The sequence below is a fragment of the Amblyomma maculatum genome, chromosome 9 (assembly GCF_055883805.1).
Source record: "Amblyomma maculatum isolate TAMU_Amacu chromosome 9, ASM5588380v1, whole genome shotgun sequence".
Lineage (NCBI taxonomy): Eukaryota > Metazoa > Arthropoda > Arachnida > Ixodida > Ixodidae > Amblyomma > Amblyomma maculatum.
Genome location: NC_139352.1, coordinates 82,682,836 through 82,707,221, shown reverse-complemented (window position 1 = coordinate 82,707,221; position 24,386 = coordinate 82,682,836). Strand labels below are relative to the sequence as shown.

General features: G+C 44.7%; 2 protein-coding genes across 2 annotated transcripts in view; one reads left to right on the top strand and one right to left on the bottom strand.

Annotated features, from left to right (window-relative positions):
- LOC146179608 (putative serine carboxypeptidase CPVL) overlaps positions 1 to 24,386 on the top strand; it is a gene marked incomplete at its 5' end in the record, with an annotated part of 164,192 nt that overhangs the window by 117,980 nt on the left and 21,826 nt on the right. The gene's annotated exons all lie outside the window — the stretch shown is intronic.
- LOC146179609 (putative serine carboxypeptidase CPVL) lies at positions 3,298 to 8,894 on the bottom strand. The gene is made up of 4 exons (XM_084579606.1): positions 8,833 to 8,894; positions 7,764 to 7,962; positions 5,587 to 5,917; positions 3,298 to 4,106 (listed from the first exon to the last, which is right to left on the bottom strand). Exons 1-4 carry the CDS (start codon positions 8,892 to 8,894, stop codon positions 3,298 to 3,300), a joined length of 1,401 nt encoding a protein of 466 aa, XP_084435732.1.

Genomic DNA, 24,386 nt, shown 5'->3' with positions numbered 1-24,386 from the left:
GGAAGCGTGATTCCGAAGGCTAGCTGTTCACGCGCTGCGCATGAATCTAATTACGCCTTTTAGGACTGTCTTTTTTATTTTGAAACTGTAAGGAATGACCGTACAATTCACTTACGGCCTCTGACCTGTCTATCGATACATGATGACGCGCTAGGTGCGCAGTGTTGCACATGAGTTTCCTAATCGTCACCTCGTAACCAAAGAGTTCGAGAAATGAATTGTTATTTTTGTACCAAAGGTTTCTACTGACTTCCTTGATAGATGCAGAACCGTTCCAGCGCAGTGTATTGGAAGAACACTCAATATTAATAAAAGGAAAAACAGCTTCCAGTTCAGCCGTGTAAAAGAGGACGTGTGTGGTCTCAAGAACAAGTTGCAGCTTGTTGCATACGTCAGCAAAGAAATCTTTTCCCAATCTCATTTCAACTTCTCTCCTTGTACTGTCGAGTACCCTGGCGGAATTAACGTGGGCAATCCTCTTGATTTCAATACTGTTTGTGTATGTCCAATATGCTCCGAGTTCTCTTGGTTATCGAGTCATTGCAATGCTTGCGCGGTGCATGAAACCTGTGAGCATGCAGCTCAAATATAGTTTTCACCCCTGTCGGCGGCACGCTGAGCACGGTTCTTGTAAGGAGATCCACTGCTTTGTGAGAATCTTTTCTTCCTGCATGAGGTTTTATCATGTTAATCCAGCCATGTAATGTTTTTCGACCAAACTCATTTAGAGTTTCGAAGGTGTACGGGTAGTTAATTATGTCAAAGAGCGGAAAACCGAATCCAGCTCCAAGCATAAGCCCTTTGAAATTTAGATGAGCCGTCTTTCCTTGTCTTTGGCAGTTAATATTCGGTAGGTCACTCATGGGAAAGACAGCCATGGCTAGCCTTGACCGCCTAGTAAAGAGCAGAGACATTACACTGCCAACCAAGATTCGTAAAACTCGTGCTATGGTTTTTCCAGTTGTGATGTATGGATGCGAGAGTTGGACTGTGAAGAAGGCTGACCGCCGAAGAATTGACGCGTTTGAATTGTGGTGCTGGCGGAGAATCTTGATAGTTCCTTGGACGGCCAGAAGATCAAATCAGTCCATATCGTCGACCATAAACCCTGACTGCTCATTGGAGGGTCAAATTCTAAAGTTAAAGCTGAGCTACTTTGGTCATCTGATGAGAAGAGAGGAGTCGCTGGAGAAAGATTTGATGTTGGGAAAGGTTGAGGGTTGCCGGAGAAGGGGTAGGCAGCGAACGCGATGGTTGGATGACATCCTCGAAACGCTGCAAATGAAGTTATGTGATGTTAGGAAGATAGTGGGAGACCGGAAAGCGTGGTGAGGTATGGTCCATAGGGTCACGAAGAGTCGGACACGACTGAACGACTGAACTGAACTGAACTGATGCCATTCGAATTGCTTAACATGCTAAAAAGGAAAAAAAGGAAAATTGTTACAGAATACCTTCGAAATGAAGAAGGAAGTAATCGAGAGCCGCACTGTGCAACGATTTAAACACTTTCTTTGCTCATGCTTGTTATATGCAAGCTTATTTGAATAATATATTCATCACATGGGCCGTTTTAGTAATGGTCGAATTTATACTCCGTTTCACAAGCTTATTGGAGCACTAGCAAAAGTGTGGACGACCTTATCCAGTCGGGATGGCGCACATTAGATGGTTGGCCAAGGCCGCCCGTACCCTTCGCAGTGCTTCAAAAGGCACGGGAAAGGAAGCACACAATGCACAGGAACGGGCGCATCCGTGCGCCCTCGGGTAGAAGCTTTTCGACAACTCCTGATGCTGCCAATATATTTCAAACCTTTGTCTGAGAGCCACCAGTTCTTGCGCAAGTCGCTGTTGTACGAATCGGCTTCGAGGACTGATCAATTCTTTAATCGTCATGTGTCGTGCAGAAAGTGTTTTGTTGTGCTAACCACGTCTCACACGATGTATTGTGGGCATAGGCCAACCACACATCATACGTCACTTGCTGTCTAGAGTGAATGCCTAGCTTTTATCGTTGAGCCGTTCGTATTCCAAACTTTTATTTGAAAAGCTGCCAGTTTTTACTAAAGTCACCTGATGTACGTAGCGGCTCCGGTGGCTTGTGGAAATTAATATTTTATTTATAGGATCTTTGCTCTTCATCAATCTTGCAGAAAGTACATTGCCGTGCTAACAAATTCTGAGACCATGCACGTGGAAATAGGTCGATGACACATCATGCGTCCTTTGCTGGCGAAAGTGAGCCCCAACGTTTATTCTTTGGTTTGGTTTGGTTTGGAGGGTTTAACGTCCCAAAGCGACTCAGGCTATGAGAGACGCCGTAGTGGAGGACTCCGGAAATTTCGACCACCTGGGTTTTTTTAACGTGCACTGACATCACATAGCACACGGACGCCTTGCTTTTCGCCTCCATCGAAAAGCGGCCGACGAGATCGGGATTCGATCCCGCATCCTTGGGAACAGTAGTCGAGCGCCGTAACCACTGCGCCACCCCGGCGGCTCATTGATTTTATTCATGACACGCAGTAGGGGGTAAACTCTTTTCTCTGAGGGCGTGCAGGTTACAAGGAATCTCTACAGACTGTACTGGTTATGATATAGACTGCTAATAGACTCTCGGTCTAGGAATATGTACCCTGATTTTCAGAGCTCCTGGAATCCCCAATCTCTAGTTGATTTATTATTTCGGCTGTCTCCATTTGCCGTGATGGCTTACTGGTTTCGGCGTTCAAATGGTGGCTTCAAGGCCGACATTTCGATCCCTTCCTCGCGTTCGCATTCTAGTGGATGCTCAATAAACAATTAAAAAGGCTAACATGCTAATTAACACTTTAAAATGAGAGATTGGGTGACAGCTATTGAGAGTATTTTATTTCACACTGTTCTAGGTGTTGTTAAGGAAAAGAATCCAGCATTCGAATTTGTTGTGGGCAACCTCAGTGATCCTGTATGCTCTGATGTGGTAATCCTCACCCTAGTGCTTGTCAGACAAGAAATTCTAGAAACATTTTCAAGAGAACAACATAATTGCTTTATTGGGGCTGCCGCCATAATATTTTTATTTCATTCTGAAAGATTGAAGTGCGTCCGAACGATAATGCTTGCGTAAGGTCAACGTCGTGAAAGTCACGCACATCAATTATATGGCAACTATTTGGCGTCTCGCAGTACGGTATTCCGGCCGCTGTTTGTCTGTAAAACTTTATATGCAATTCGCTGGCCACTAATCTGTAGGTTACGGTGGGTACGCTCTAGCTTATCCGCTGTGCGTTCCGGGATAGTTGGGTGCAGTCAAGGCTACTCCTGTATTTGAACTGTAGTGGTACGCATGAACTCCTCCATGAGATAGTACGCCTCGTCCGGTTTGTCTGCAGCTGCGTAGTGTCCAGCACCCAGGAGAACCGCCTCGGTGTACTCACCCACCCGCACCACATAACCACACATGCCATTGCATCCATCGTAAGGCTTCCACACGACGCGGCGAGCCTGTCGGTATTCGGAAGCCCGAGCCCAGTTCAAGTTACGCAAGAACGAATGCTGGTTAGCCGATGGAAACAGCGAATCCATTTGACCCCTGTAGAACAGCACCCTGCTCTTGTTGAGCTGCAGCTCAATCATGCTACTGATGTCTCTCAGATAATCGGAAGCCAGAGTATGCACGAATATTTCATTGTAAGGTTCGAACCTAACTCCTCGACCAACGTGTATTTCGTCCCTGAACCTGGCGGTATCTACGTAGTCGCGATACCTGACCATGTGCGCAGGTCGTTCGGAATAGACGGCGCTCGCTTGATTGTTACAAAAGGTGAGATTTTGAAACAACGTTCTCTTCGAGGGGTCGGCAAAGATAGTGTCGAGCAAGAGCAGCAAGGCTCGGTCTCCCTCACCCTGCGCGACAAGCCTTCTCATGGTTTCGAATCGCGCTGCGAAGACGTTACGGTCGTCGTAAGTGAGCATCGAGCTCTCGTACAGGAAATCAGCGGAGTCGGCTATTTCAAAGATGGGTCCCAGGAAGCCGCTTCCACCGATTGTTCCTCGAAATTTGAGTGGTAGGCGAGCTGGTTGTTGAGTAAGGAGCATGTGGGCCACGGCAACGGCGTATCTTGCTGAAAAGATAAAAGAAAAATAGAAAATCACTGTTGTCCTTGGTCCGAATACCTCCGTGGTCAGGCATCTGTGTTGAAAATGATATGCTATGAGCAAATGGACGTTTATGAAATCCTGCTTTAAATGAAGAAGTAATTGGCAATAGGCAGGACATGCATGGCAAAATCAAAACTACAGATAGCCACTAAATATAATGAAATTAATTACTGGGTAAGGCAGGCGAAGCATACGGCTGCAGAGAGTGAGGTCGCCAGATGAGATTCGGATGTTCGTGCCCATAAATTGGCCCGAGTTAGCAAAGAAGATGATTATATGCACCATATGGGAAGCGCCTGCCTCCTGCAACGCTGCTTGGATCATTGCGATATTGATTCTGAAACAGCTTCATACAGGTTTTTATTTTATTTAATTGTGCTTTCAGTTTATATCGTTATCTGAAAAGAAGTAACAAACGGCGCATTGATACGATGCTGGAAAGAAATATTATGCAATCTGCAAGTCCTTTTCCCTTTTACCGTGAAACCTCAGCTCAGACGGCGGTTTCAGAACAACGGGTGAAAATACTCATGTGGTTCTTTCTCGTAGACTGGAAGTCGGTCATTGAATTACTTCTCGACTCGGAAAGATTGAAAACAGTTAACTGCGGCTTTGTTTGATTCGATAAAAGTGCCAAAAACCCCTTACCTTATGTGCCCGCACTCGATTTTTACGAGCGTGAATGAAAAGATCGCCTAAACTGTACAGGGTGGTCCACTCTAAGTGCGAACACGGCTCCGCGTGGCCGCGCTCCGCGGAGCGCCAGCGGATCCGGTGCGTTCGCGCATCGAAGCAAAGCCGCGCAGGCGCACAGGGGCCCGGGGGAGGAGCTTCGTGTCGTCTGCTACCGCATCGAAGCAAAGCCGCGCAGGCGCACAGGGGCCCGGGGGAGGAGCTTCGTGTCGTCTGCTACCGCAAGGAATGCTAGCAGACGACACGAAGCTCCTCCCCCGGGCCCCTGTGCGCCTGCGCGGCTTTGCTTGCTAGCAGACGACACGAAGCTCCTCCCCCGGGCCCCTGTGCGCCTGCGCGGCTTTGCTTCGATGCGCGAACGCACCGGATCCGCTGGCGCTCCGCGGAGCGCGGCCACGCGGAGCCGTGTTCGCACTTAAGAGTGGACCACCCTGTACATGCCAACACCATCTCAAGATCTTTTTGAAAGCAGACTATACACGAATATGAAGCGTGGGCAAGCGCAAAGACTGACGGGTACTTCCTCCGTCAGTTCGCGACTGTTCAAACGCAAAGTCAGGACGCCTTTTATGCTCCAGATTAAGGTGCTCTGTTCGGAGCGTGCGGAACATGCGGACCGCTCTGGTTCTGCGATTGGAATTCACCACGAGTTCGAACTTAGGTCCTCGTGAAGTAGAGCTGTCGCTTTAAAAACCCTGTTCTTTTCCAGCCAAAGTGGTTTCGGCCCTTCGTTACAATACCTGCACTCACCTCCGTACGATTCTCCAGCGACGTAGAAGTCTCGTCCGTTGCACTCAGGAAAGAGGATCAGGAACTGGCGCAGAAATTCCCCTATAGCCTCGCTTACGTCCTCAAGGCTTCGGGCGTAACCCGAGCGCTGCTCGGTGAAACTGTAACCGGCGCCGACCGGCACGTCCAGGTAGATGACATTTGCACTCTTTTGTATCGTTCGGTATCTCTTGTACAACTTCCCTTGCGGATCGATGGCTAGCGGCCCGTTCTGGAGGAACTGGCCGAACAGCGATGACAGGCCTGGACCACCCTGAGTCCAGAGCATCAGCGGGGCGTTGGTCGATTCTTTCTGAAAAAGCGACGTCTGCGTCAGCTCTCGCCATCAGTTTTCTTTAGCAGGTAGATTCACTTTTGAGCGTTTCATCGTTATGCAGGAGTGTCGAAGTGGCAGCGTTGCATCCCGTATTCTGTTACGAAATGAGGTGATCAGCAGCGGTTTCTATTTCGAACTGAGACTTACAGCACCGTAATACCACGAGAGTCAAATCTTCTAAACACAGTTTTATTCAATACTACTCGCACTTTCAAGCCTTCGCGTGACCCGGCCGCAGTTACGTCTTACCCACATGGCGCTGTGACGTCACACCCCACGCGAGACACGGGCTGGCAGGAGCTGCCAACTTGGGTCTCTCGTTTCACATGGGACGGTTATGGCAGAATCAGCCTGCTAGGACCCTGGCATTCGCGCTACCCCTATAGGCCACTAAGGCACGTTCATACTGCTTGGTTAAAGCGGGGCTTTATATGTGGGCTGAGGAAGAAAAAGAGAAGAATGCTCGGTCACCCGCAGCTAATGCTTTCGCTCAATATTTGGTTCAGCAGCGTTGAACCCTTTTAATTTTTTTATGAATAATGTAAAGGATTGAGCATATCAATGTCCCCTGGGAACACTGGCCGACTTTTTATCTCCTTTATCATTCCGCTGGTTCTCACTGTTTTGCAAGTACCAGGCGAGCTCATAGTATGGAACGTAATTTCGTAAGATATTATGCGATAATTGCTTCGAGGCTTTTATTCCTGCACTACTTCGGCGTCTCAAAACTTATCTCTGATCAGCTTCCGCAGAAGCACCATTCCCATTCGCCCGCGACCAACGTTGCCCGCGACTCAGCCGCTCAGGTCTGGAAGCCATCGTTTTGCGCTTGGGCCTTTTCCTTTCTTTCGAACAAATTATATGACGGTGTATCAGGAAATACGTCACAGTAGTGGAATAAAGAGTTCCTTCGCTTCAGCAAGTCACACAAGCAAAATGGGAAAGGGAGGTGGAATCGAATATGTTAGGTTATGATGACCTTAATTGGCTTCGATACATAGCCCGCTGTGTGTGGAGGGGATAAGCTATACGTTTTCACTCTTTGGCGAAGCAAAAGGTCTCTGGGGAGTTTACTTATTTATTTTATACTGCCAGCCTGGATACCAGGCCTTAGGCAGGAGTGAATGGTGCAGCGCTAGATAGTATACAGCAACATAATGCAAATTCGATCCAGCTTAAGATGGCATATTGTTGCAGCTGTTACAGCATATTGTTACATTACAAAACAATGTTGTTAAAGGCTTTATTTGCGAACGTACGTCGACTTGAGAACGGCGCGTCCTTGTGTCGTTCATGTTCTTCTCCTCTTTGGCCTTTTTAAACGCTGTCATACCGTGTTTTTCTGTGGCCACAGTTATTTGTTATTTCTTCGTCTTCTGTAGCTAGGTAGCGTGTTACACAAACATTTACATCGCAAACGTTTACTGATCGCTGGCGCGATCTGCGAGGATCCAGCAACCGCTTATTCACAAAGCGTCCCCACCTTTACCTTTACCTTGCCGTTCGCCGTTAGCTGGCGTCACATTCGCTGCTGTCGCTTCGATCTTGGCTTGATTCCGCACTTGGTAATCTTATTGGCAGCGAACTGATCTGGCTTCCCGTTCGATGGTCTCGGTAGCCTGTCTGGAACGGCTGCGGTCTCTGCCTTACATCTCAGTGATTAGGCTAAAAAAAGGCCATCGTTTAATAGGAAGACGAAAACATGAAAGCTTCTAATCGAGCTCTACGACTGTTGTGAAGACGCACGGCCTCGTACTGAAATCCTTTTACAGAAGTGCTGGCACATCTAAAAGAGGAAAATGGATCAAAGTCAAGCACTCACCTGTGCACGCACGTAGAGAAAGAAGAGGTGGCTTCCAGCTTCTCTGTTCACTGTGATGTATCCGGAGTGGGCAACAACGTTCGCCTTTTCTTTAAAGAGTTTCACTCGGCTTCTGGTTCTTGCCTGATCGTATTGGCGCTCTTCAATTAAGGATGTCAAATACAGTGGCCCCGAATGTGGCCCCGGATGTTCGCGATGACTGGAAGAAAGAGTTTTGAGGCTAGTTTGTGAAATGCGGAAACGCCTTTAGGTGTCGCGACACCGCTACGGGCAGCTTGATAACTGAAATGGGTATAAAATGCGACAGCTGTTGTTAGCGGACATTACTTGCGGATACTTTCTAATGGCTTGTCTTTAAGCTGCACACTTGCAGTAGCGAGGAATGCAGGCATTAGGCAGGCAACTTAAAAAGATGTTTCGAAGTAATGAATTATCCAGGATCATTTTATTTTTTTTTTTCGCAGAATTGCTTCCTTAAGCTTTGTCGCTGGAGAATGAAAAAATTGCATGACTGCCGTTATAGGCGATTGAAATAGTTAATTCATGATAGGGTGATCGGAAATCGAGTGTTGTTAGCCGTAGGTGCCTAATAATTGCGTTTTATGCAGGTTTGTACAGAAAGTCATTCAAGTGGTTCGTTTGCCGCAGTGCACGTCCTTTCAGCACAAACGAAAGAGGCTCATTACCAAAGATGGAAGCAAAACACATAAATTTTAAGAAAAAAACAAAAAGGTATATGCTTGCTTGAGTTTTGTCGCGTGTGCATACCGTCGATGTGACCACGCCCATTTTCTGCAATCTTATTTGGTGAGAGCGCAGTTAAGAATCGTGTCTACGATTGTTAACTTAATTGCAGAGACATATACTATAGTGAGGCTGCCCAAAAATAATAAAAAATAATGCCTCTTCCCGTGTCACTAAGTATAACGGCCCTTTAAAACACGCTTTATATATATGCATTCTTGTAAAAACAACAATATTTTCGGTCATTACCGTCACTACTACATCTACTACACATTGACGTTCGCCTATACAAACGAGAGAAATCGTAGGGCACGGCAGTGCTTACCTCAAAACGCCCAGCATACAAGCTGGTAAAAGCAGGAATGCCCAGATTGCTTTAAAGTCCATGCCGCGTCTATGTCCTAGCGTATCAGTGGAATTGCTGTAGTCTCTCTTCGCTGAATCCTGTGTGCTTAAGGTAAAGTGGAGGCCGAGTAACTAGTTCTGAAGCGACGCGAACTCTCAGCAGACCCACACGCGGTATTATGCTTGCCCTTATGACAGCCTATTTGTTTTCATGGCCCTCATGTTTGTGCTTCCTTACCCGCATAACCCACTCCGAACTAAACACAGCAGGTCAATTTTCTTTTGTGTGATTTGCTTTTACCAAACACCCGCAGAAACTGAATCCCAAGCTTGTGTTCACCAGAAAGGTAACGAATGAGGCTTCCTGCGTATGTTGTAGTTAACCCATGATGAACTCGACGTGAGGACGTTGCACCTGTCTGTTTTGTGAGGGTGACGGTTCTTACCCAAAACAAGACAGCCACTAATGAAGTGCTATATGCCCCTTGGATAAATTCGGTAGCAGTTTGTTTCTGTTGAGTACTATAAGCTCAAGATGGTTGTAAGAACCAACATTGCTAGAACCAGCTTCAATTTGAAAATTCTCCGCCTCAGATGCACATCGCTCGCGGCCCCCGGGATCCGTTCGACGCATGGGGCGCGGCAGTAGCAACAGGCTCTGGACTGACGCCGTGAAGCGGCAGCCAAAGCTGGCAGCTCTTCTGAGGTAATAATTGGTCTGAAGCTATGATGTGAGCATTGATTTTTATTTTTCAGTATAGTTGCGACTTTGAGAGTCACAAAATGGTTCGGAATTAATTCATGCAAGCAACAACTTTTAAAGTGTAGCGGCAGCGCGCGTGAGAGGTTTGATTGTTTTTCTCCAAGTGAGAAGATGACGTTTTTCGCGTGTATTTTCTGCGATTTGTGCTAGCAATCAAACGCTGCATGGCTGCTTTTGAGAAACCGCCTGTGCGCACACCTTTTAATCGAAACAATTTGTGTGTATGTTCGAAAGCTTCGGGAACAAGCGTTGCAGTTCAATTAATATTTTTTTATTTACTTAGTACATGCTGCTAGCCTCAACGAGGCTCCTGCAGGATTTGGCGAAGAAAGGATGTGCAGTATACATGTAAAGGATGTAAAGGATGGGCAGTACACATGAATCAACATTAAAAAAATTAATAAGCTGCATAAAAAAAATAAAAGAAGCTGCAATATACATCTCACAAACAAACAAAGCAAAACAAAAGCAAGCAATCAAGAGAAAGCGAAAAGAGCGCTATGTTTTCAGCCAAGACTAGATAACTGTGATGCAACGAAATTCAGAGATATGCAATAACAATATTATCTAGCAATGAATTCCAATTTTGAATTGCTTGTGGCAAAAAGGAGAACTTAAAAGTATCGTTGTGTGTTCGATATTCTGTTATGTGTATGCAAGTAATGTGTATGCAAGGAATGTGTATGCAAGTAATTTGGTTTCAGGTGAAGCGAATTCAATGGCACTTCATAGTGAACAAAGGGCAGTAAGTGAGTGATTTTGTTTTAAGACATGATACGATCTTCTCCCACCTGAAGACCGAGGAGATAATTATCCCGAGGTATTTGTACTCGTTAACAGCCTGTAATGTCATGTCTTTATATTTGTAAGTGAAAGTCAATGGCCTTTGTTTTCTTGATACTGTCATCGCTACTGAGTTATCTAAATTTAATACCATTTGCCAATCGTCGCACCAAGCTCCTATTTTTTCAACGGCATTATTTAACTAAAATTGGTCTTGTTGAGTGTTAATTTGTAAATTATACAATCATCGGCAAACATGCAAAGTTTGACGTCTATATCATTGATGATATCCTTTATGTAGATTAGAAACAGTATTGGTGCTAGTACTTGGACTTGCGGGAATCCTGACGTTACTTCAGTGTTAACTGATTCGTAGTCTTCGACATGAACGAACTGACGGTGGTCCGAAAGTTAAGCTGCTGTCCAGTTAGTGATTAGGTTAGTACCGAGAATGCTTTGAATCTTGAAGGTCAATTTGCAGTGGGTCACACGGTGGAAAGCTTTTGAGAGGTCAAAAAACAACGCATCTGTTAGCTCGAATTTATCGATTACAGATACTAAGTCATGGATGGTTTCCACCAGCCGCATTGCTGTGAATAATCCTTTTTTAAACTCGTGTTGATTTCTGTTGCGCAGTCCAGTCTATTTTCTTTAATGTAAATTAAAGAAAATAGACTTCAGTATAATATGTTTCTGTATAATATGCTCTAAAAGTTTGGGTGCTGTAGAGTAAGAGAAATTAGGCGGTAGTTTTGTCGAGTTGCTGTCGCCTCCAAATTTATGTATGGAAATTAATTTAGTTATTTTCCGCTCCGTAGATAGATCCCCAGTATCCAGTGAAACTCGCCTAAATGACCATCTTTGCCCGGCTGATATTTTAATTCTGGTGTCCTACCATTGTCAGCAGTGAAAACCGATTTGAAATGATCACCGAACTTGCTTACTTTTAGAGCTGACTCTTTTTCCGGTAAGTTGCTTAACTTGCGTTTACTTGAAATGAAGTAACGCCAAACTCAACACAGTCTGCCGCTCCACATTTTGCAATGTATGAATGAAGCGACTGTAATAGCGAAATATCAAAATAGTGGCAGGAGAAACTGCCGGCCATGCAATTTGGCATAATAGATAGAGCTGCTCGGAGCTGTCGGTTAAGTATTCTGAAATGTTATGAGCACCCGCATGCATATTGATCAATGGGCAATTTTCAGTTTTAGTGCTTGGCATTACTTGGTTCTCACCCGCCGTGTACGGAATGTGGGCACTGAATATGTCCGCACTGGCTGTCTAGCTAATGTCGAGTATGATTTCACTGGACTAGTTGTAAGTGTACATTAATATAAGCAGTTATGACTATATTGAACTCTATATTACACCATTAAGTGATGTATATTTGGATGCCTTGTCAAGATTAAAACTGCACCTGACTATTTCTAGGTCTTCCTTAATGATTGCTAATTAGTAATTTGTGATTAACGATTGAGCTTTAGGCTACAGCACTATGTCATATATCGCTGGATAGCTTTATGTGAAGTATGCATCCACTGGACTACTAACTCCAGGCCTTATGTAGTTGCTGTTACTTGTGATTAAATTGAACTTTATGCTACAGCATCAGGTCATATATTGTTGAATACCTTATGAAGAGTATAATTAAACTCAGGCTAATTGCATCTGTATGTTATATATCGCTAATGAACAAATTGTGATTATTACATGAGAATTTTACGCTATAACTTCAAGTCATATATTTTTGGATAGCTTGAATCAATGTTATTCCGTGACACTAATTGCACGTCCGAGATAATAATCGTTAATTTGTTAATTGTGATTACCAATTGAAGTTTAGATTACAACGCCGTCGTATATGACTGAAAAGGCATCAGAGAGTAGAATTCTAAATGAAATGCTAAAATACGCAAAAACCATGTAAAATCATGTAAAACCGAGTGTTAACCAAGCTAACGGTCGTCTGGCTTGGTTAAAAACCACCAAGAGAAGCGCGATAGCACTTAATAATTAACATTCACAGCACGTAAGCAGGCTTAACAGCCCCCGGTTGTTGTTTTTATTTGCATATTTATTAAAATCAGACCTTTGCACATGCGTCGCAAACAGATGCGCTTCGAAATACTAACGCCTTCTGAAATGTATGCAAGGCAATATAATATAGCGCGCTTATAATTAAAAAAGCAGATGGGAATATACTTGCACCTATTATACACTGTTATGTAAAAGCATGCATGAATACAAGCTGAGAAAGTGTTACGTGCAGTGTAGTTATGCATAAACGCAAGAATTTACCCCATGTACACAGCTGTCTAATGCAAGCGGGTAATCACAATGAGCAACTTTTCCTTTGCTTTTTTTAACTTTCTCACTTACTGTGTTATAGAGAGATCTCTTTCTCATATAAATCCAGTTAAAGAGTACATGCGCATAACCGAGCAGTACTTTATGATTTGCACTGTAAAGTTCTCGTAGTGCGCTTCACATTCTACCTGAACAAGTGATCAGTCGCAGAGTGGTATACAGTTAACCAGAAAAGGTTTTCTAGAATCGTTTATGGGTAACTTAAAGGTTTTAAAGGTTAAAGGTTTCTAAAACGGTTTCTTAACGGTTAAAGGTTCTTCTAAAACCTTTTCTGATTCAGATGCTTTCTCCAGCCAGTTTCTCAATTCCAGCCAGCAGCTGTGTTAAAGGCCTGGAAAGGCGTTTCAGGCTATCGCATGCCATCAGTGTTCATGCGCTGACTGGTCCCCGCGCATGCCGGCCGCCGTCAATGTAGCAAGCATATAGCGTCACTGACGCCCTACGAGCGATTGGACTAAGTATGAACTAATGTTGGAGCGTGAGCAGCAAGCAGTGCAGTGGTGCCGCATGGACCCAGATCACAGTAGCTTAACAGCGGGTCGCACTGCACTGTCTCTCTCTGTCTCTGTAAAATATATGCCATGTGCATAATGGTCACTGTAAGAACAGAAATAGAGGGTGCTCTTTAGGGTCAAAGAGAGGGGAACGTGTATGACGATACGGGAAGGATACACTAGGATGCACTGTACGTAACTTTAGAATTTACAATAACCCAGATACAAGGGAGATATACCTAAAAGGATTGAGAAAAACCAGTATAATGAAAGCATTCCAGGGGTCAGACGTAACTGTGTCATTGGTGTCTCACCCCGATTGGTCAGAGAGAAGCACGAAATGCTGTATTTAAAAAGAACTAACTGACGGTCTTGTAAATCTCTCCCTTGCATTGGCGCACTCGATCAGTACATGCTGCTTCTCTTTCGAAGTCCCGGGTCCCCAAGTTCATTTTTCTAGGGGGTCGACAGCCGTACACTTAGAGATGCAAGAAAACATACTAATGCAAATAAGAAATGCATACACACCTGCACATGTGATGTATACAGCATTCTGGTTCAGGAGAGCATATGCGCTGCCAGGCCATTCGGTGCTGCATTTTGCTGTAAATAGAGAGAGCGTGACAACCAGGCGAGGGATGGAAGTGCGGGAAAGAGTAGACGAGCATGCTGTGCACGCCTTCTTTTTTTTTCTTTTCAAATTGTTACCTAATATCTTCACACCTTGTTTCGGAATTTTCAGAAAGTAACGGGCCTGCGCCGCACGGGCCGCGTCTTTTAGTGCGCGTTTGAGCCGTCCATATACTGGCTGTACATTGTACTGCGGAGAGAAGCCTTGAAGCATGCAAAGAACTCTTCTGACAGACGGACGTGTGCACGCTTTCAAAGTGAACTCCTAGTCAGGGCTACCGTCATTATAGATGCAGTGGCAACTTTTCGCACCCCGTCACCTTCATAAATAGAATCCGTTACTTAACTTGTCGAACAATGACAAACAAAATCAAAGCATTATAAAGATATAAAAACTAAATTTGTAATATTTCTGGAGCTGCTAGGTATCACGGCGTCAAATCAAAGTTTTGAACTCCCGCGCGTACAGCGGAAACGTCTGCAGCTGCCGGCAAACGCCCCGCCGAGCTGAAGCCTGGTTCAACAGCAGCGCCACTCGCCTCGCAAGGCAGCGGCGAATATATATATATATATATATATATATATATATATATATATATATATATATATATATATATATATATATATATATATATATATATATTTGTGGTAATTTTGTGGTAGCGGTAGAACATCCGCCTCGCATGCAAGAGGACCGGGGTTCAAAAATCCCGGTGCCGCGCAATTCTCCACCGGATAGAAAAAAAAAAATCCGCGTGTCGATGGAATTGCATAAACAGGTTTGGGGTGCGACCTGATGCCGGTGAACACCTCCGGCAACGCACTCCCTCACCAGAACAGGAGTTGGCCACCCTGGTGCAGTAATTGGCCACAACCTCCTATGACAAGCTCCATAAAACTCAGGCCCTCAGTCACCAGCGGCTGCGGAACAACTGACCACGGCGGCGGTCAGACCTGTGACGAAGCAGGGGGTGCTAAGAAAGCCTGGCTCCGCTGGACAGGCCGCCATCGGAAACTGACCCTGGCAACGTTTAATGCTAGAACCCTAGCTAGTGAAGCTAGCTTAGCAGTGCTGTTGGAGGAACTAGAGGGCATGAAATGGGATGTCATAGGGCTTAGTGAGGTTAGGAGGCCGAATGAGGCATATACTGCACTGAAGGATGGACATGTACTGTGTTATCGAGGTTTACCAGAGAGGCGACAACTAGGAGTAGGTTTACTTGTCAATAAGTATATAGCGGGTAATATAGATGAATTCTATAGTATTAATGAGAGGGTTGCAGGCATCGTAATTAGGCTTAATAAGCGGTATAAACTAAAGGTTGTACAGGCCTATGCACCTACATGTAGTTATGATGACCAGGCAGTTTAAAGCTTCTATGAAGATGTAGAATCGGCAATGCGAAAAGTAAAGACGCAGTATACTGTACTAATGGGGGACTTCAATGCCAAGGTAGGGAAAAAACAGGCAGGAGACAAGGCAGTAGGTGACTATGGCATTGATTCTAGGAATAGCAGGGGGGAGTTACTACTTGAGTTTGCAGAGCGCAATAACTTACGAATCATGAATACCTTCTTCAGCAAACGGAAAAACCGGAAATGGACATGGAAATGTCCTAACGGAGAGACTAAAAATGAAATCGACTTCATAATGTGTTCAACCCCCGCCATTATGCAAGATGTAGAGGTAATCGGCAAACTGCGATGCAGTGACCACAGGATGGTGAGGTCCCGAATTAGCTTAAATCTGAAGAAGGAACGCAACAGATTAGTAAGAAAGAAACCCATCAACGAATTAGCGGCGAGGGAGAGGGCAGAAGAGTTCAGGATCTCGCTACAGAATAGGTATTCAGCTCTAACTGAGGATGGCGACATTACCCTAGAAGCAAGGAACAATAATTTCAGAGATATCATTACTGAGTGCGCGGTAGAAGTAGGCGGTAGGATAGTTAGAGAGGATACTGGTAAGCTGTCTAAGGAGACGAAAGATTTGATTAAGAAAGGCCAGAGTATGAAAGCTTCCAATCCAACAGATCAGATCGAATTGGCCGAGATATCAAAGCTAATCAATAAGCGCAAGGGGGCCGATATAAGGAAGTATAACATGTAGAAAATTGAGCATGCTGTAAAGAACGGGGGAAGCCTTAAAGCGGTAAAGAAGAAATTGGGCATAGGCAAAAACCAGATGTATGCGATAAGGGACATTGCGGGCAACGTCATCACTAATATGGAAAAGATAGTCAAAGTAGCCGAGGAGTTCTATACAGATCTCTACAGTAGCCAAAGTAGTCAGAACCGTAATGAGATTTGCGGTAGGGAAAAACAGTCTGACGTTCCACCAGTGACGAAGGACGATGTCAAGAAAGCACTAGAAACTATGAAAAGGGGGAAATCAGCTGGAGAGGATCAGATAACTACAGATTTGCTGAAGGACGGGGGGGATATCGTGCTAGAAAAACTGGCCACCCTGTATACGCAGTGCCTGGTGTCATCGACGGTACCGGAACCATGGAAGAATGCAAACATTATCCTCATTCACAAGAAAGGGGACTCTAAGGACCTTAAAAATTACAGAGCAATCAGCTTACTGCCTGTTGCGTATATGGTATTTACTAAGGTAATCGCTAATAGAATCAGCACAACTTTAGACAGCAATCAAGCAAAGGATCAGGCAGGGTTTCGGAAACGGTGCTCTACTATCGATCATACCCATACCATCAATCAGGTGATAGAAAAATGCTCGGAATATAACCAGCCCTTATACATAGCATTCATTGATTACGAAAAAGCATTTGACTCAGTTGAAACCTAGGCGGTGATGCAGGCATTGCGAAATCAGGGGGTAGACGAGCCGTACGTGAAAGTGCTGGAAGATATATGCAGTGGCTGCACAGCAACCATAGTTCTGCATAAAGAAAGTAACAAAATTCCCATAAAGAAAGGTGTTAGGCAAGGAGACACAATCTCCCCAGTACTATTCACAGCTTGCTTAGAGGAAGTATTCAGAGACGGAATGGGAGCAGTTAGGGATAAGGGTAGATGGAGAATACCTCAGTAATCTGCGATTCGCTGATGACATTGCTTTGCTAAGCAACTCGGGGGATGAACTGCAAATAATGATTGATGACCTAGACAGGAAAAGTAGAAAGGTAGGCTTGAAAATCAATATGCAGAAGACTAAGGTAATGTTCAACAGCCTCGGGAAGGAACAGCAGTTTACATTAGGTAGCGAAATACTGGAAGTAGTAGGCGAATATGTCTACTTAGGACAGGTAGTAACCGCAGATCCGGACCATGAAAAGGAAATAACAAGAAGAATAAGATTGGGATGGTGTGCATTTGGCAAGCACTCTCAGATTATGACCAGCAGCTTACCGGTATTGCTCAAGAGGAAAGTATACACAAGAGGAAAGTATACAACAGTTGCATCTTACCTGTACTCACATATGGGGCTGAAACGTGGAGGCTAACCAAGAGAGTTCTACTTCAGTTGAGGACAACTCAGAGGGCTATTTAACGAAAAATGGTAGGGGTAACATTAAGAGATAGAAAGCGTGCAGAGTGGGTCAGAGAAATAACTCAAGTTTCCGACATTCTAGTAGAAATTAAGAAGAAGAAATGGACATGGGCAGGACATGTAGTGCGAAGAGAGGATAACCGATGGTCGCTGAGGGTAACAAACTGGATTCCAAGGGAAGGAAAGCGTAGCAGGGGGCGGCAGAAAGTTAGGTGGGCGGATGAGATTAAGAAGTTCGCAGGGGTCAAGTGGATGCAGCTAGCACAGAACCGGGTTAAGTGGAGAAATATGGGAGAGGCCCTCGCCCTGCAGTGGGTATATTCAGGCTGCTGATGATGATGATGTACATTGGCATTTGGTACATCAGCTCTCAAAGGTGAGGAAGATGTTATTGGAAACCCCGCGCATGCGCAGGCCCCCGCACCAGCTGCGTTTAATCACGGGACACTGGGTGATGGACGAGTGGTAATCGATCAATGTCATTTGACTCCTATACATCGAAGGTGGCGCGTTGTCGAAATCGTACCTATTCGTTATGGATTCTAATTTTGGGGCCGGGCCGAGCGCATCAACAATTCTGCAGAGACACCGCGCCGTTTCTGACGATCATATAGTCGTTACAGATGAAAGAAGTCATTAAAATGACCATTGAAGCCAGCAATGTGTTTTGTGTAAATAGAGCTATCACTCGACATTTGGAACAGGGCCAAATAAACACTACAGTAGAACTGGCCCCGAAGACTTTCGCCTTAATTATTTATTTATTTACTTTTTTACTTATTTTCACATAATACATCTATTCGTTACAGATGAAAGAAATTATAAAATGAACCTTAAAACCAGCATTGTGTCTTGTATAAATAGAGCTATCACTCAACAATTCGAACAGTGCCAAATAAACACTACATTAGAACTAGCCCAAAAGGCTTTCACCTTATTTATTTATTTTCACATATTGCATCTATTCATTACAAATGAAAGAAATCATTAAAATGAGCATTGATGTCTTGTATAAATAGAGCTATCGCTCAACATTTGAAACAGTGCCTCATAAACACTACAGTAGAACTACCCCCAAAGCCTTTGAGGATGATATAGCTCACATCAAATAGAACCTGATAGGCTTATATAGCCCCAAGGTGATATAACACATGTCTCTCCGGAAGCATTTGTCCTTTCTGCTTCAATTAATCCGGAAGTACTCCTATTTTTTATGGGATAGAGAACGCTCGTTTCGCAAAGATACTGTTATAGCACGAGCGTTATCTTGTCTTTTGCGTATAAATGCGCTGCATGTGTGAAATAAAATTTGTTGGCAGTTAGCGAGGCCTCGTATTCGTTTCTTCTTGTGTCCTGTCTTGCTCTGCGCTTCAATCTCGCATGTTCACGCACCAACAAGCCAAAAAAGCCAGTTTTTGAGTAATTCTACCCGTAGGGATTTTGTTTACGACTATACATTGGCTACAACCAACGTAAGCCAACAAGAATCTCTTATATATCTGATCTTTTTCACGTACCAGCCAGTATCACCGCATAAAATATCACTCCGTTCCACCGCACCAGCATAACACCTCGAAACAAAACGTGGTACGATGCGGCCTTCCTATTGTTTACTTTCCGTCTTTGTTTCCTGAATTGCAACAATCTACACATCGTTTTCTAAGAATGAGGGGCTCAGCTGTTGTTCCCTGCGTCGTGAAGCAAAGCCCCGAACGTTTAACGTTGTTGTGTGGAGTGCACTGCCTCGTTTATCTAACATTTATGAGCAATAATAAACAGCCCATATGCTCACCTCATTGAGCAACGAGGAATACGACGATCTTTGCAGAATAGAAAAAGAAGCCACCTGCCAGCAGAGGAATAATAAACAACATCGTATCAGCGCTTGGCGTCGCGCAGGAACCGCGGAGGCCGCACGCTCCACTTGCGATTTCTGAGCTATGCCAAGCACTGGGCCAATTCACGTCATTATAATTCAGTTTACAGATAATTTTATTAAGTCTTGAAATGGTCATCGCCTTTAAACGATTTTCCCCTAAGCTGACTGAATTTTTTGGCTGGCTGTTAGGCAATGTCACCGATGTCCTAAATCTATAATAAGCATTAGTGTTTTCACTGCCCGCTTTTGTTTCGTCGCCACAGTACGAACGCAATTCGTGGTTCATATAGAATTATCTAGTGCATTAGTTTGTGTCATGACGCGCAGTTTAACTTGACAGGCCCCCTGTGGAGCAGCCACGGTTTGACAACTTTCGATTAAGCCACTTAAGGTGTTAACATCCAGGGAAGCGTTGAGCGAAGGGAAATTAGGTTGCTTCATATTAACAAATACAACAGCCAAGAAACTGTGCAAAACTATTCCTCTGCTCTCCTTTTTTTCTTTTCTCTCTCAGTTCATTGTTCGCTACTAGCTACTATTTAACAGCGCCTGCGCGTAGCAGTTATTACATACCAGCTGTGAGAATGACTAGGCGATGTCAGCGGCCGCATTCCCCGCTTCGCTTGCTGCCAATACTGTAACTTCGTTGGTACTCAAATATTCCTGATAACCAGCGAGCCGTGCCGCATCGTATTTTGTAAGCGTCATTGCTCGATGTGTGGGGCTGAGCTTGCTGTAAGGCAGGCCGGCGTTCTCCTTTACGTCATAGTTTGCATCCTTTCCCGCTATGCCGTCAATGGGGAATACTACGTTTTGAGCCACAGCAGCGACGAAATTTGAACGTCCTCAACTTCCAATCGGAATATACATATATTTCTGCAAGATTCAAGTGATGTGCTTCAGTCTCCGTACGTGCGGTAATGCGAAGGCACACAGGGGTGTCTTGAGTTGGGTTTGGTTGAATTTTTATGTAGGTTCTAGATGGCCTTGCTGGCTATGACTTGGATTAGGGCTATGGCTAATGCAGCAAGTCATTACAAATTGCCATTAAGGTGCGTTATAGCCAATTAATCAGTACAGGATTTGGTATTGATTATTGTGTAGATTTTGGTGATAATTACATCGTATTCTTGGCTATCGCTTGCATTCGGGATATAGCTAACGCTGCAAGTCATTTTGCATTGTAATTAGGTCATTAAAGTCAATCATGACTGGATTTGCTGTTCACTTGTTATGAAGATTCTGGATTGGATTCTTTGCTATGGCTTTATTTCGGGCTATGACTAACGTGGCTCGTCAAACCAATTAATCATCACTGTACTTGGTATCGACTTGTTATTCTGGACTGCATATTTGGCTATGACTTGTGTTCTGGCTATGACTCACGTTGGTAGTCATTATGCAATGTCATTTGATTCATTATATCCAATTAATCAAGATTGGATTCGGTATTCTGTCTTTCTGACTCGTTATGTGCATTGTGCTGCATTTTCTTCGGATCTGTCTTTGGCTACGCATTCCGCGGACAGTCACTTTCTGAGCGCGCCACTGATAAGCCAGGAAATGCTACCGCATTAAAATGGTGGTGCTAGCTAGCGGGAAGGCGACGACAAAGTAAGAAAATGGCTGGCTATCAGATTTCGCTAACAAAATTTTCATTAGAGCTGTCGTCAGTGTCCCTTTAAATAAGTGGCGCCCCGCCGGGGTGGCGCAGTGGTTACGGCGCTCGACTACTGTTCCCAAGGACACGGGATCGGATCCCGGCCTCGGCGGCCGCTTTTCGTTGGAGGCGAAAAGCAAGGCGCTGTGTGCTGTGCGATGTCAGTGCACGTTAAGAACCCCAGGTGGTCGAAATTTCCGGAGTCCTCCACTACGGCGTCTCTCATAACCTGAATCGCTTTGGGACGTTAAACCCCACAAACTAAACCAACCTTTAAATACATGGCATGGATGGACTCACCGTAGCTCATTATTGTTGTCGCCAGTGAGCTGCAACGAACCGGATTTTACTGGCTCAAGCCCAGATTCGATGTTCTCTTTCTTCGGCTCGGCGAGGTGCCCGTCGCCTTTGTAGGCGACGTGTAGTTGACACAGGGAGACGAAGGAGGGTGCACTCGGACAGGGGAGTAGCCATAAGGAGTATTTCGGTGTCACAACACCCCTCGAAATTTTCTGAGCCCTGTGTCCCTCTCCCCTTCCTTTCCTGTGTGAACTCGTTTCACTGTACATCTACGTAAACAAATGTGAATATTTAAGCGAATGAAGTGACTAACTGGTCAGCTTTATTAAAGAAGAAAAAATTGTTTTGTGTGAAGGCCTTTTTTTTTTTTCAGCGGAGTATAATGCCCCTGAAAAAACTTTCTGGCTGCACCATTGTGCGACACATGGAAACAGATGAAACTTAACAATATACAATAGTAACAGCAAAAAGTACAAAAACGTATTTACAAAAGACAGAGAAGACTTTACTTAATTCTACTCACAAAGAATGGCTCAAAACTAAGCGCATCTCCACGAGTTGGCAAGCTAAACACCCCAGCTCGCAGCCTTCTTCTCACTACTTCTCCCAAGCTAAGGCCTACCTGCTTCCGCTGTTGAAACCGACAGTTGCGGCGCGACGCGCTCTTTAACAATCACGCTGAAAAATTTAAGAAAGGCGAGGAGTGGAGAGAGAGGGAGAGAAAGGGGGAGCGAAATCTGCAGTAGGCGCAACACTATACTCGCCTCCGGCAGCGGTTTCCTAATGGTCCTCGAATTTTCGCGTAACTACTGTCCGCACTAGCCATCTGCCGAATCACGCCCGCTCTGTGCACTAGGCGCAAAGGCGAGCGGCTCTATTTTCTCGTCCATTCCAGAAGGCTCTTGCGCCTTCCACCATGGTCTGTCACCAGGGGCGAAGAGACGCGGCGCTGTAGTCGAGAAGGCGCATTCGGTGGAGCTTCCTACTTGGAGTTTCTCTATTTTTTCATTTGAGCTGTTTTCTTCGACAGGAGCACCGAAACATGTACCAGAATGATCGCTACGGCCTTAGAATGTTATTTTGAAAAGCCGCACTCGTTGGGAATTTGCGCTAAATTGCACACAAGAATGGGAAGGGGATCGGAAGACCTCCACGGCGCGCGCCCTAACAGCCTCCGGTGTCGACAGCAGCATTTTCGCCTGCTGCGCAAGACGCCATATTGGAGCATACATCAAAGAGATGAATGTAAATGTTTTTTCATATATTGTTTGCAAGCACGGAAGGCATAAAGCGATCGGTCACCGCAAAGTTCGTGCTTTTTATGGTGGGTTGTAGCCGGAATGTTCGCTCGGGTGGCGAAAAGGCTAAACATTATGGACGAGGCTGTTTGCTCTTACTTTTCGTTGTTCAAGTCTGTCATCCCGAGGTACCATTTCAGAAAGCTGCCTTGTTTTTCAGCTGTTTGTGCAGTGTCTTTTGAAAAAACAGGGTGTTTCGGAAGCATGTTTGCGGCTCGTTGGCGAACGTGCTTTGCTCAAGCCGCTGCTGTGTTCCCGCAGTGTGACTCGGCTTTAAGCGCCTTTCCAGTTGGCTGTTCTAGACATGTGGTTCTGAAGCACTGCGGGCCTGCCTCCACCTGGGTCATCTCATCATTCTTATTGACAACAAAGCCTTGTAGATATGTTTCCCTGTTCTTGACATTTTCGTTTCTTTTACATTGCTACGATTTTATCTGGGCCATCTCTTCACCTTGAAGTGAATGCGGTAAAAATGCCTTTTTTTTTTTTTCTTTTTTTTTTTTTTCACTGATGAGACGATAGTGAAAGAAACGCTGTGTTAACCAGCCCAGCGCGAGCGCTAAATCAAGGGTTCATGTCCTTCCGCTTCGTGCCCAGTTATTCACCCTATAGTTTACTGCTCGTATTATATTTCTTGTTTGTATTTTACGTATGTTGTAGGACCTTTAAAGCCTAAATCAGTCTTTTATTTTTCTGTAGTGAATGTACTACATGTGGAGCGTCTCTCCAGGTAGTATCATTTGTTTCTACGGCTTTCTCTTTGGCAGTTATTGCTATTGTGCACCCTACGAGCGAAATCATCAAGTAGTAACTGCGAAGGTACCTTTTAATATCTCGTAATATCTTTAATAAGCGAAGATCGCTGGAATAGTACAAGAGAGCCGTGCGACTCCGAGGTTTAACCTCGGAGTCGCGGACACTGAGCGTGTAGCTTGAAGTCTCATAACACGATTCTGGGAAGACGCCTCCAACTGTAGTAGTTAACGAGCCTGTCATGTTTGGCGGGACATAGGACCCCGCCAGAGTTGTGACAACATTATCAGATGCTGCAGAAATGGTTACCAAAGGGGAGAGAAAGGCAAGCATACTTTTTTTTAAGCAGGCGCAGATTGATTAAGACTCATTAAGAACATATGCCTTTTCTGATAAATTTCGACTTGGCTTCTTTATGACAGCATTTATTTTAACCTAAAGATAGAATTTAAGTAACATAGGTAATAAGGTTTCCAAATAAGTAGGCTTTAATGCTAAATGTGTTCCTCTTCATACGTTCTCGAGAATTCCTCAGCGGCTGAATTCACGTCATTAGAAAGATTACAAGCGACATCTCAGCTTATGCTCTTGTAGTGCCTTTCCACGGAATCAATTTTACGAAGATAGACAATGCCGCGCGCAGTGGGTGGGCTGTCAGCTTGCAAAACTGATAAGTTTCTGACACCGAAGCCGCGAGTGTATCATTTACTCTAGAAACTAGCGAGCATATGCCAATGTTCGATTCTGTTTTGGGTAGACTCGGCAAACATTGCAAGCAACGTCAAAAAAACACTTGTAGCATTGTTCTTAGCATGTTGTCTTGTCTACAATAATCTGTTTTTGTTTATGACAAAAATCACCAGCCCCGCTGTGGCTGTTTCTACAAGTCCCGTGCACGACACGCAACAATTGAAGATAACCGTCTTGCTCCACATGTAAGCAATTTGGACGCTCTCTCAGTAAGGCTCATTGAGCGCTCGTGTGCGGCACGGGCGTTACGTACTCCGCAATGGAACTGTGCAAGTGTGTTCTGTTTTTTCTGTTTCTTGTTCTTTACTTTGAACATGGTCATCTCAGTGATGTAAAT